Source organism: Polypterus senegalus, chromosome 7 (genome assembly GCF_016835505.1).
Source record: "Polypterus senegalus isolate Bchr_013 chromosome 7, ASM1683550v1, whole genome shotgun sequence".
Taxonomy (NCBI): Eukaryota; Metazoa; Chordata; class Cladistia; order Polypteriformes; family Polypteridae; genus Polypterus; species Polypterus senegalus.
Window position 1 is genome coordinate 165,788,364 of NC_053160.1, and position 12,811 is coordinate 165,801,174.

General features: G+C 40.1%; 1 protein-coding gene across 3 annotated transcripts in view; it reads left to right on the forward strand.

Annotated features, from left to right (window-relative positions):
- Positions 1-2,183: 2,183 nt before the first annotated feature.
- Positions 2,184-12,811, forward strand: part of ptbp3 (polypyrimidine tract binding protein 3) — a 132,934-nt gene continuing 122,306 nt past the window's right edge. For all 3 annotated transcript variants that reach the window (XM_039759514.1, XM_039759513.1, XM_039759516.1), the window contains exon 1: positions 2,184-2,348. In XM_039759514.1, the coding sequence (XP_039615448.1) occupies positions 2,341-2,348 (8 nt within the window). In that variant the 5' untranslated portion in view covers positions 2,184-2,340. The remainder of the gene's footprint in view (positions 2,349-12,811) is intronic.

The window sequence follows — 12,811 nt, forward strand, 5'->3', positions numbered from 1 at the left end:
CTCCCATTCCACCCATCACTCTCTCTCTCTTCCACAAGTCATCAGACAAAATTTCCCAATTTTTCCAGACTGATCCTTCAACAGGGGTCTTTCTTCATAACCCTCAAATGATCTCCGTCTGTCGACCACCTATCATACACAAACTTCTTTTCCACAGCTCACTTCACTGAGGAGAGCCACATTCTTGATCAGACACTTTGAGCTGAAACTCGAGCCGCTGTGTCACGTACAAGTATGTCACCAACAATACGCTTGTATCTGGTCCCTCTGGTAAATTCAGTGTTATACAACAGGCCCCATGCCAGTCTGTCCAGCCATCTACATATTTGAAACAGGGAGACAGCTAGCAGATTGTTTCAGGGAGCACATTCAAGCTATTAAATTCAAAGACCTTACAAAGTCTATTATAAAACACTTCATGTACATTGATCACAGCCACACTGATCTCTCTATTTGTTTTCTTTCACAGGGCTCTAAAGACACTTACCAAAAAACAGAAGAAGCTGAGCTTATTCTCAGCCTGTGATCACATACTGTATTTTTCCAGGTCTTAATGATTGACTTAACTTTTTATTCTCTTCCTTCATCCTTACCAAGGGCAGCTTTTTCTCACCTAGTCTCGCTTTTTCTCCTTTCACCTACCATGGCTTGGTTTCCTCCATCCCCTCCTATATATTTTAACAAACTGGGGGCGTTTGGGAGATTGATGAATGGAATTACCATCTTTACACCAATTGTTTGTGAGTGACCCTAAAAAGGACCATTGCTTTCTTCAGTACACCTTCTCTGCACAAACCTGAGGTTCGACACCGCCATGTTCTTCCAACTTGCTTGTCCCTTAATGCGGTGACACATGTTGCCAGGCTACACCTCACTCTGCTTACCTGGGGTCAGAGGTAACCCATATAACACACTATCCCCTGGTGGCTTGTTGGCAGCCATCAGCCGCAATCGAAGTGGTCACTAACTGTTGTGTCTGCGTCCCACCTCCTATGCTGCTCAAGCTTTACAGCCCATGGCCACATGAGGAGCTTGCTTCTCAGGTCCACACCCTGGTTTCATCACACTTCTTCCTTTTTTAAACTCATGTCCCAAAGGTTGTAGGAACTACATCCACTGGGACATCCAAGTGGTGCAAGACGGTCGGATCTATCCTGCCTGAAGCAAGCAGTCATGAGAGTGATTGAAGGGTCTACCAGTCCTCTATCTCAGGGTCATTAGTCAGTTCTTATCCCACTTCTAACACCAGTGTAGCGATACAGGGCATATGAGAGACAGATTCATGGAATTAGCCTCTTTACTCTGATTGCTGCTGAATGGTCCCAAAAAGGACCACTGATTGCTTCAGTGTGCCTCCACTGCACCACCATTATGCCCGACAGTGCCATGCAGTCCAAGCAGCTTTGTCCCTTTATCCACTTACAGACTCTGCCTGGCTCCACCTCACTCTGCTCACCCGAGGTCAAAGGCAGCCTGTATGACACACTATCCCCCAGTTCTATGAGCCATCCCAAAGACAGGGTCCCAAATCCGAGACTCCCTGGTGAATGAAAGTGCTCCCTTAAAGTGTGGCGTCTGCGATCTCCTGCAATGTTGCTCAGTAGGCTGCTTTGTAGCCGGCTTCTTCAGGTATTCCCGCCCCCTCGAGCACTCTGTGGCCATCTGAGGAGCGTGTCCTTCTCACATCCGGATCCTGGGGTCGCTAACGTTACCTGCTTCTTCCTCTGCAGTTGCACACCTGCTGAAGGCTTTGTATTGTTTTGCCTTCTTTACTTTTGAGCGTGGAAGTATTTTTTTCTAAATAAAAATACATATATTTTTATTATAATAAAAAAATTCATTTAATACGTAACTAAAATGTTGTATTTAACACCTGTCACTTGACTTTATCCGCACAACTTTGCTTCCCGACTGTCTGGCGCGATTCTTTTGCAAGCAACTGACAGCCCCTTACTTGTTCAAAGTTTCACATTCGAAGCAAGTGACAAAGTTCGCTAACGCGGCTTTCGCCTTCGTCGGCTAAGCCTCGCGACCTCTCCACGGCTCGCCTGAATGAAGGAAGCAACCAACCAAGGAAGGAAGGAAGGAAGGAAGAAAGAAGGGAGGGGGCCGCCATTTTGGGAGTGCTCTCGCTGCGCGTGCACGAGGATTCTGCGTTCACGTCAGCAGCAGGAAGCGTGCATTTAAGTACATTTGTGTGCGTGTGTGTGCGAGAGGCGAGCTGCACACGGTAACAACACCACCACCTCCACCCCTAATCCATCTTCTCGTCTTACTGAAACCTGTACTGCAGCTTCTCTCCAGCTTTTTTTTCCTTCTTTCCCCCGTCGGTTCTGTGCCATGGATGGGTAAGTGTAAACTCAACGCTACTTCTTTCTCACTTCCTTGCCTCTTCATTTTTTTTCGGATCAAAGCATGCTTGCGCGTTTAGAAAGCGAAGACGAAGCAAAGAGCTTTTTTAACAAACACGCAAAAGAAGGAAGCGCTGTGTCGGCGGCCGGCGAGGACCGCGGGGCTGTTTGCACTCCTGTGTGCGCGCGCGAACGAACGAACGATCGATCGATCGCAGCTCTGCTCCGTTCTTCGCGTGCCCCTTTTTTTTTCTTTCGCGTTTTTTTTGGAACCCCTTTTATACAAGTTTGAGAAGGGAAAAGGGGGCGAATGAGAACACACGGGCGAGTTACGGGAGTGGGTGTGTGGGCGCCCCCACCTATATTGTGTCTCCACGACATGTTTTGGTTTTGGACGAGGGAGGATCCAAAGTTAAGAGAAGAGGGGAAGGGAGGGCCGCTGCCGACACCAAGACTCGGCGGAGTTCAGTTTACTTTGCCCCATGTCGGTATCGACTTGGGCAGACTCGATCTCCAGTGGGAGGCGTGAAAAATAAAAAAGTAAGCGTACAGGTTTACTTCGATCAAAAGGGGCGGGGGTTCCGCACGGGTGGGGACAAATAGGGTGAGTTCAGCTGGGGATTTGGCACTTCCTTCTTAAATCAAAACGGCAATCTGATTGTTCTTTTTAGCTCTGCCTTCTTTTTTTCCCGTTTTTCTGAAAAAGAGAACAAATGTGTTGCGGTCATTGTAAACAAGACCTGAGCAGTAATGGGCGTTGCTCAGGTCTTCAGGCAGCCTGCCTGGAATCGATCGTCGCAGTTCTACTCCCCTCTTACATATTAATTTGTTTTTGCACTTCGTCACTTTCAAATTTTAGGCAGCTTTCGATAGTTGCTATTTTTCCTTTGTCCTTTGAACATGTTTTACGCGGAGAAAATTACACCTTAAGGAGATGGATGTAAACGATTGGACTTGTTGAATTTTTGTTGTTTTTTTAACTATGATTTGTCAATCAGTCCATCGATGAATCCCTTCGATCACTTTCCGCAATTTAAAAATGATTTCATGCTTTGTGTTTCTTGGTCGGGCTTGCATAAGGATCGTTTTCCTCGGTATTTATTGTTTTTTAAGTAAACAAAAAAAGAAATGGTTTACATAAAGTAACGCCCCTTAAGGTACAATGAGGCAATTTGCATGAAATGACGCGTGCTCCGATCTGCATGCGAGGGGGTGTCTCGGACAGTATTGGGGCGTGTCCTTTCATTTAGAGGCGGTTCTAATAAGTGGGCAAAATGCTGCCTTGTGAAACGGGTGTACTGAAGAGGGGTTATGCTTTTATTCTCATCTAGACAGGTCGTTAGTCCTGCGTATCTGTTGTAGAGTACGTTTGGTCAGTATGACCATATTGTAAAAGTAACTGTCTGTAAAATACATGTACATGTGATAGTAGTGACCCTGTGAGCCTGTATGAACTAGTCTATTAGATAATGTTTGCTCAGTGTAAGGTAATCTTCGTGTTGTATGACTTAGTGCAGTGATTAGCAGCGCAAACTCGCAGACCCAGAGGCCTTTATTGAAATTATGACCTAGTCACTGCCTGTACATGCATTCTGCAGACAGGTGTAAGTTTTTTCTCTGGACATTCAGTTTTTCTTTAACCTTGGTGCTGCTTGTCAGTTACAGTATTTATAAATATTACATATTATTTATTTATTTGACTGATGCTTTTATCCAAGGCGACTTTCAACATTTGATTATATTTCTTTAGTTTTTCTATTTGGAGTACAGGGAGGTGAAATGACTTGCTTACAGTCATGCAGTATCATTAGTGGGATTTGAACCCAAAGCCTTTACTACTACAGCATACTGCTAAGTTGAATTAATTACCGATTATTATTTAGCCTGAAGTGATATGTATGAAGTTAAGAACATATGATTGAGGAATAGCCAGTAGCCACACCACCTGCAACTTCAGAATTCGTAATCCACCTGAAGCTAAACATGTTTGGGCTTGGGCAGTACTTGGATGGGAGACCATCTAGGAAAAGCTTGTGTTAGAGACTTCAGGAGGTGCTTACACTATGGTCTGTTCATGGATACCAATGACTCAGTGCAGTATGCTGTAAAAACTGGAAGAGACAAACAAGTGAGACTGAAGGGCAGAGGTTATGAAAACAATGAGAATTATAATTGCAGAAGTGTGCAAAACAGTGTATGTGCAAGAATCAATAAATAGTTTCATAAATAGATCCAATGAAATAGTGCCATAAAACAAACTAGTGTCTTTTCGAATACAAATAAAAAAGTTAAAATCCCAAAGCAGAGAGGTAAAACCCTTTGCGTTCTTCCTTTGCACTCGCCTGCCACATCGTAGCCATCAGGTAGACCCAAAGTGCCACTGCCTATGGATGCCATAACTCCAAGGGATCCTATCCCTTCAACAGATGCCGCCATGTCTAATTCCATCTCGCGTTCTCCCAGTTTCTGTGGTCTCGCCCTATCCCATCAGTTCCGTTGTTCAGTGGACAGAATCACAGCCACAAGCTGGAACCTTAAGGCAGAGCCTCTGGCCTGCTCTTGCTTGGTCATCAACACGGCCAATGCTTCCCCTCCCAGTCTCTGTCCAGATACCTCTCCCACATGTGGTCACTCTGTTTTTTTAAAACAAAACTTTCTTTTTGTTACAAAGACTATTTTTCTTCCCTGTGCTATACTGCTTTCTTTTATTTCTTTTGACCCGCAGTTGGTGCCCGCTGATTACTGTGCTGCTTCACAGTAACTGTCCATTAAAAGATGAAATCGGTGCATGCTTAGATGTGCGCATATTAAAACATTTTGCACTAAAACAATTAAAATCATTTCAATGAATTAATCAATTAATTAAGCAATGGATTCCTCTTAACGCGCTGACTCTCTGTGATCACAAAAGATCCCCAGGCATCTTTTTTTGTTACCCGAAGTCCTGGCTGAATTTCCCACAACAGCGAGGTCATCCTGGCTCCCTAGTGACCAAACTTTCTCTCACTCCTTCACCTCCTAATGGCTAATGTGATGTGAGCATCCATGCAGTCAAGAATAGCTGCTGTCGTATCATGCAGGTGGATTCCACACATTGGTAGTGGTTGAATGACTCCCCTCTGTAAGTGTAAAGTACTTTGAGAAGGTTAGAAAATTGCAATACAAATGTAATTTAATTATTACTTATTATTAAATGTGAAGGAAACAATTCAGTCCATCAGCGTAATTTGTTTAATTGGGTAACCTTTGATAAAGTGTTGCGCTTTCTTTTTTGAACTCAGTGCTGCTGGGTAATGCTGAACATCTGCCCGTAGCACACGTAGACAGAGGGGGTTTTGAAATCCAGACAGGGATTTCATGTTCTTGTTAGGCTATCTAAAGTATCATCTTAAACTGACCATGGACCACTAACCCCAATGGTTTATATTCTCAGTGAATGCTTGTAATTGGAGTTTGTTTGCTATTCCCTTGTAGATAGCTGGCCATATGTGAAGTACAGTATAATGTTAACTGATTTGTTTATTAAAGAGTTTATGTTAATTAGATTGCAATTTGCTCAGTTTTACTATGTAATCATGTATGGAAATAATGCATGTTTATTATTCTTTTTTTGTCTGTGCATTATAGCAGGAAACTTGGGCAAACACTATAGGGCTGTACTCGGAGAAGGCAGTGCAATATAAAAAAAAATTAATTGGAGTAGGCTTTGATTCTTCATAACTCAGAATTGGATAAACAGGGCTTGAGAATGTCATGTATTTTTTTTTTTAATTATAAAAGTTTAGTAGTATGTATTGTATGTTCAGTTGATATGAAAATATTGGGAAAATATACATAATTGTGCCTAAAGTCCAAATTATTGTGACTGTAGATCAAAGTAGATACTATAACTACCCCTACATGTAATCAAAAATAGACAAAAAAATGTCATTATATCCACCTGTTTATCCAGTACAAGACTCTGGTGGAAACAAGAAGCTTTTGTGACTGCATTGTTTATCGTTTTATAATCTGGACTTTACCTCTTTAAGCAGTATATGTTCATACTTCCAACACTGCTACTTGGAGGATGTCTTTGAATGGTTCAATTCAGTGGGTGATAGTAAGTTTCAAATAAAGCAACACAGCTCAGAGATTCCAACAACAGATTATCACATCAACAACCATGGACAATATGATCCATGGCAATACCTTTTCTGTTTATTTTTTTCTGAAATATTTAAAGTAAACAAACTTTTCAATTATATTTTACTGATCACTGCATACTGTTTGAAAAGGATGCTGTTTTGTGTTGGATAATTACACATTAACACTACCATCCAACTCTTTTTTTTTTAAATTTTAGTTTATTTGTTAACCATCGATTACAAATGGTGCTGCTTTGATTGTGGAGCGCCAATGAAAATGCAAACTTACATTTTTACCTGCCTTCTCTGTTACGGTCACAAAGCAGGTAAAGTCTTATCTCTACGTGAAATGTGCTCCAGACTTGACAATGCAAAACAGTATGATGCCTTCAGCTGTAATTTCATAATTCTGTATAGCAAGGTCCCTTAGTGGTAGAAATCTCCCTTCTACTTTGCCCACAAAATGAGGATACTTCTTTTTTTTCTCTCAAAACTAAAATTGTACTGGTTGTTCCCAATAATCAACAGTTAAGGAATAAATAAAAATAGTTCAGCATTTTTTTTTGGTCATACAGACCTATCTCTTTAAAGCAGATAAAAGGAAATGTGGAAACAATTAGCATGACAGAGTTAGGGAGGCAGTAGATGATGGTTTAACCTGATTCTGCCGCCTTTAGAGTGTTGAGAGTTTTCTGTCTCCATTTTTAAGGTTTTAGGCTGTTTGAACATTTACGCAGCTCGCAGTGTTACCATGGACAAACCCCAAATCCTTCATAAATTTTCACAGAGAGCTCAGAACGTGCCTGTTTAAGAGATCTTCAGTGTACTTTGTGTTCATTGATATGATGTAGTGTTTGTCTTATAACTTTGCTTTCAAAAAGGATGCTGGATGAAACTGATTCAGAGGTATTTTAGTGTTATGCGTACTCTCATTCTGCTACCTACATGTTAGAGTTGAATATGGGCAGTGCAGTGTAACTGCCACCTTGTAGATCCAAGTTCCTGGGTTTAAAGCCCTAGTCTCATGGTTGTCTGTGTGGTGTTTGCACATTCTTCTGTGTCTGCTAGAGCTTTCCTCCATGTACTTCGATTTTTCCTCCCTCATCCCATCCACAAAGTCCTTTGGTTAAATTAATTGGCAATTGCACATTAGCTATTTGAGTGTGGGTGTCCGTGAGTGGGAGCTGTAATGGACTGGTGCCCTGTTCAGGAATGCTTCTTCTCTTGTGCCCATTGATGCTGGGTTTGACTCTGGCCCACTTGATGATGGAATAAGTGTTTGAAAATGTCATGTTACAGTATGTAGATCTGAATATACCTGTAAGTGCTGCTTTTCAGCAGTGTTACAAGGTAACACTTAACCTGCTTCACTCTGGTTCTTCTCGTCGATGAGCTGATTTTAAAGTAATAACTGGCTTTCTTATACCCAGCATGAATTTAATTGCTCATATCATGTTACATTTTAGTCTTCATTTGCTTAGGTCAAAAGTTCAAAACCTGCAGCATTTCTTTGTATCTCAAACCCTATCTTGTTGTTCTTGGTAATGAATTGATTTTGAAGTAATGGCTGCTATACCTGCACTCTTCATGTTTTTGAATGCCTGTGGCTTGTCTTTCCTTAATCTTTTAGATCAAAAATGCTGTTACCTCTTTTATTTTAGCGCAGTCCCTCAAGTTGTAGAATTCCTGTATTAGCTGCACTATGGACTTCATCTAGTTCTTTTGTGTCCTGATTGTAATCCAGAAAGAAAACAGTGCAAGTAAAAGTGAATCTTTTTTTATACAGTATTGTGTGTATATATATATATATATATATATATATATATATATATATATATATATATATATATATATATATACACACACACACACACGCACGCAGTGGTACCTCGGTATACGTCCTTAATCCGTTCCAGATCCTTTGACTTCTACCAAACGGGACATACACCAAACAAATTGTTTCCGTCAGAAATAAAGGGAATATGATTAATCTGTTCCCATGGAAAAAAAAATCCTATTGTTATTGGCATATTATACATTGATGGCGTTGTATAAAATAATGTAAACACTGCTTAATACTAAAATACATAAATACAAAAGCAATTAGATAAATAAATTAAAATTTAACCTCACTTTTTAATAATGTCTTTGTGTTTCACAATCGTAGAGACCGTTGTTCTCTGCATACGGTATGCAGCAGCCGTGTCCTGGATACGCATGCCACCTTCATACTTTTCAACAATCAATTCAAATTTACACGAAAAAACACAAAATCACGTGAAAATTCACGGAGAGTTATAGAGGTGGTGGCTCACTGAATGCTAGCAACTGCCGTACTGATGCTCGTGAGCAGTCGTGGCTTTGTCTCGAGTGAGGTAAACAAGGGTAGTGTAGTGTTCTCTAGATTGAAGTAGCGACACACTCAGAATAACTTTTCGAATGCTGTTTATTTTGAACCATGTTTAACCAACTCTCCATACCTGCCTTCTAAACCACACCCCTCCCTCCGGCAGTCATACATCTCAAAAGATGCAGACCATAGCAATCAACACTCGAACATAAATCAATGGACAAAAGCATCATTGAACAGTCATATACAGCAGGTAGCACACGGGTTGTTCAGTGAATGCTAGCAACTGCCATACTGACGCTTGTGGGCAGTCGTGGCTTTGTCTCGAGAGAGAGGTGAACAAGGGTAGCACGTGAGTCGTATTCCAAACAAAGGTCGTATACCAAGCAAAATTTTTCATGTCCAAACAGGACTTATTCCAAAGTGGATGTATACCAAGGTATCACTGTATGTGTGTGTGTGTGTATATATGTGTGTGTATATATATATATATATATATATATATATATATATCACACCTACCCTCATAGTAATGAAACAGGACAGACTTTAAAAATCAATAGATGTTGGCACTATATCTGGTCATGTTCAGATGGGATAGCGTTCCCCATGTGGGGAAAAAAGCACATGGCCGTGATATCTCTGGCAATCAACACCTACCCTCTAAAACACATGGAGCTCTGATCTCTCCCTCTCTAACAAAAATGTCAAACGTTACTCCTTAACAGTCTGTAGATGATGATGTCTGTTGAACAAACAGGTATCGCTAGCTAAGCGGAGTCAAGGTGCACTCCAACATGTGGCGAGATGTAGACTAACTCGAACAGAGGCTGGTGGGTGAAAGAGGAAGGCTCCGCCCTTTGCTCTCAGCCCACAGCCACTCTCTTGGATTTGCATAAATACATCGGCACTGCAAGCGAACTATGGTACTTAGCGCAATGAGAGAAGTCGCAAAATGAACCGGAAAGTTCAAGCAAATTGTAGAAAACAACCAGATCTAAATCTGTTAAGTAATTCTCTCGTGAAAAGCGGACAGACATACTGGCAGAACGTGCTTGGACCACAACCGTTAAAACCGTTTCTTAGTGAGTACCTATGGGCCAAGGGTAACCTACATTCTAAATTTCAAGTCTAAAGTCTTCATGGTTCGGGAGATTTTGTGATGAGTGATTAAGCATAACTTCTTTGCTTTGTGCTATGTACAGTGTGATGCACAGCCCAACATCCTATTAGCTTCTGTAGCTGCTTCTATATACCATATGCAACTATCTACCTATTGATGAGTGAAGACTCTAAAGTACTTCATACAAGGTGTACTTTCTATACCTATGCTAATGAATGGACATTTTGCTTTCATTAAATGTCATTTGTTCCATGGTTTCTGAAATCTGAACCTTGCTCTGGTCTGTCTGTCATATGTCATGACTTTAGGGTATCTGCTGATCCGTCTAGTCTAGAAGGAAAAGACATTTTACGAACAACCAGAAACAATTTCGTTTAAATAGTTTTTTTCCAAGAGCTAATAGCAGAATTGCCCATTACCTTATTTATCTAGGGTACATATGAACAGTTGTCAAGAATTCCACTTCAGCTACACAACTCAATGCAGGTCAGCAATCCCTTATCTGAAATCCTTGGTGACATATTTGTTTTGGAATTCTGAATATTATGAATTATGGGACACTCTGAAATAGTGGTGCAATGACAGGATTATTTGTATTTCATAAGTATGGGATCTTTGAGAAGGCACATCCCTTAAGTACATAGGGAGAATTTCTTTATCTTATCTGTCATTTTTTCTCACAAGCAATGTGTTAAAAGATTTACTTAAGCCAGCATGCGTGCACCATAGTAGACTCAAAATTGAAGTGTCTTGAGCACATTATCCAAATGCATATTTCAAACAAAACACCATCTCTAAACAGAAATGCACATGGGCAAACTGTGTCGCAACCTCCTTAGGCATGTGCACTTCATGTCCAGTGATGTATGTGGGAGCCCTTTAGAGTTGATGCACAGTAATGCTGATAGAATTACAGTACTGTTATTAATCATTAAAGAAATATAAAGAAACAACAATTTCCATATTTTACTAATGCACTCTTTTAAAAGTAAACCAAATTTTCACAGAGACCTTTGAGGGTTGCTTTAGCTGTCCAAAAAACTGTCCGGTAGATACTTGCGCCCTGAAATCTCCTCTTAAAAAATGATCAGTTTAAGGTTTTTGAATTTTAGGGTTATGCATAAAGATTTGTGTACTTCTAATTTGTTCTTGATTATTACTGTGGTTGGTGTGAGCTCCATCCTGCATGGCACATATATTTTAACTATTGAGTTTGACATTTTAATACCTCCTAAAAAGAATGGTGGCCTCTAGCACCGAGTGCCCGAGTACCCCAATTTTGACCTTGTACTATTTAACACGCGCACCCTAAATGTGCATCTGTATATTTTTCCTTGAATCTCTATAGCCAAAGATCAAGAATAAGCAATATTTGTTATGTTTTTAGTAATCTGTGAGCCTAACCGTACAATAATACATATTATTTTATTTTAAAAGACAGGCAGAAAAAGCTCAGTTAATAACTCAGTATAATAACTAGTATTAAAATATTAAACGCCAAATAAAAACATGAACCAAATTAAACGGGAATCTCTCTCAATATATTATGTGTATGTGTGTGTGTGTGTATATATATATATATATATATATATATATATATATATATATATATATATATATATATATATATATATATATATATATACTGTATATATAAAATTTAGTCAATGTGTGTGTATGTTCCAGCATCACTTCCGAATGGCTGGAGCAATGTTCATGATCATACTGTAGGGTGGAATCAACCCTAACCCACCCCCTTCTGGGTAGGGTGGGGGGTGATCATGCTCATCCAGTTGACCCTCAGAACAACCACCAGAGGGCGAACTGGAGGCGACGGCCAACATTCTTTGAGCCCCATCTCACCCCTGCTACTTTTGAAATTAAATAGAGTTGGCCAGTTCTGAGCGTCAACAGGATGATAACATACATAAAAGACCGCAAGACGAGCACATTACTGAGTCTTCATTGTTTGTTAATTTATTTTTATTGTTAAAGTTTTTTTTTTTAATTATATTTTTTCAAACAATTTAAAAAAAAAAAACAACACTTTATTTTCCTACCAGGCAGCGCCAGATATTTCAGCTAGTAAAATATAAAATGCTAGACGAGGAGTGTGTGATATGTATTGTCTATAATAATATATTAAGTGTTGTTTTAATGATGTTGGAGCTGAAATTACTTAGTATGTTACTCTTTGCAAAAAAACAATCACAAGCAAGCCTTGAGAGTCTGTGCTTTCACTCTCTCATGTAACCAAACAGGACAGACTACTGCACAAGTGCAAAATGAGCGCATTGGCGTGCACGGCCAGCGTGTAGCTACCTAAAATTGAATAAGTAAACAGTGCCAGGGAATAAGATAGCCTTGTAATCTATGTCATTAGATTTAATTGCAAGACGCAGATCATTATCATTTGCGTGGAGGTGGTTTGGCTTTGAAAAGACTGATGTTGCTCAAAAGACAGCAATTTGCAAACTATATCAGAAACCAGTTGCCGTTAAAGACAGCTTAACAACCAACTTGTTTGACCATCTGTGAACTAACCACCACACAGAGTATGAAGAATATAAAAAGCTTCAGGAGTCCTCTTTCCACAACAGGACTAAATCACCCAAGGTACAAGCATAAAACCACACTCTGGTTAGTGGAATCATTCTGCAAAAAATTTCCGTATGACAAGATAACCAAACATGTGGAATTACATGGCTGTGAGAAACCACATAGTTTGCATGACAATTGACCGCAGAGCTAAAGTTGTCAGTGCACTACGGATTAACAACTGGAAGTGGCTTCCTTGTTTTGGACATTTCATGTTGCCATTGAGGAGTAATTTGGATCCCTCTATAAAATAAAATTTTAA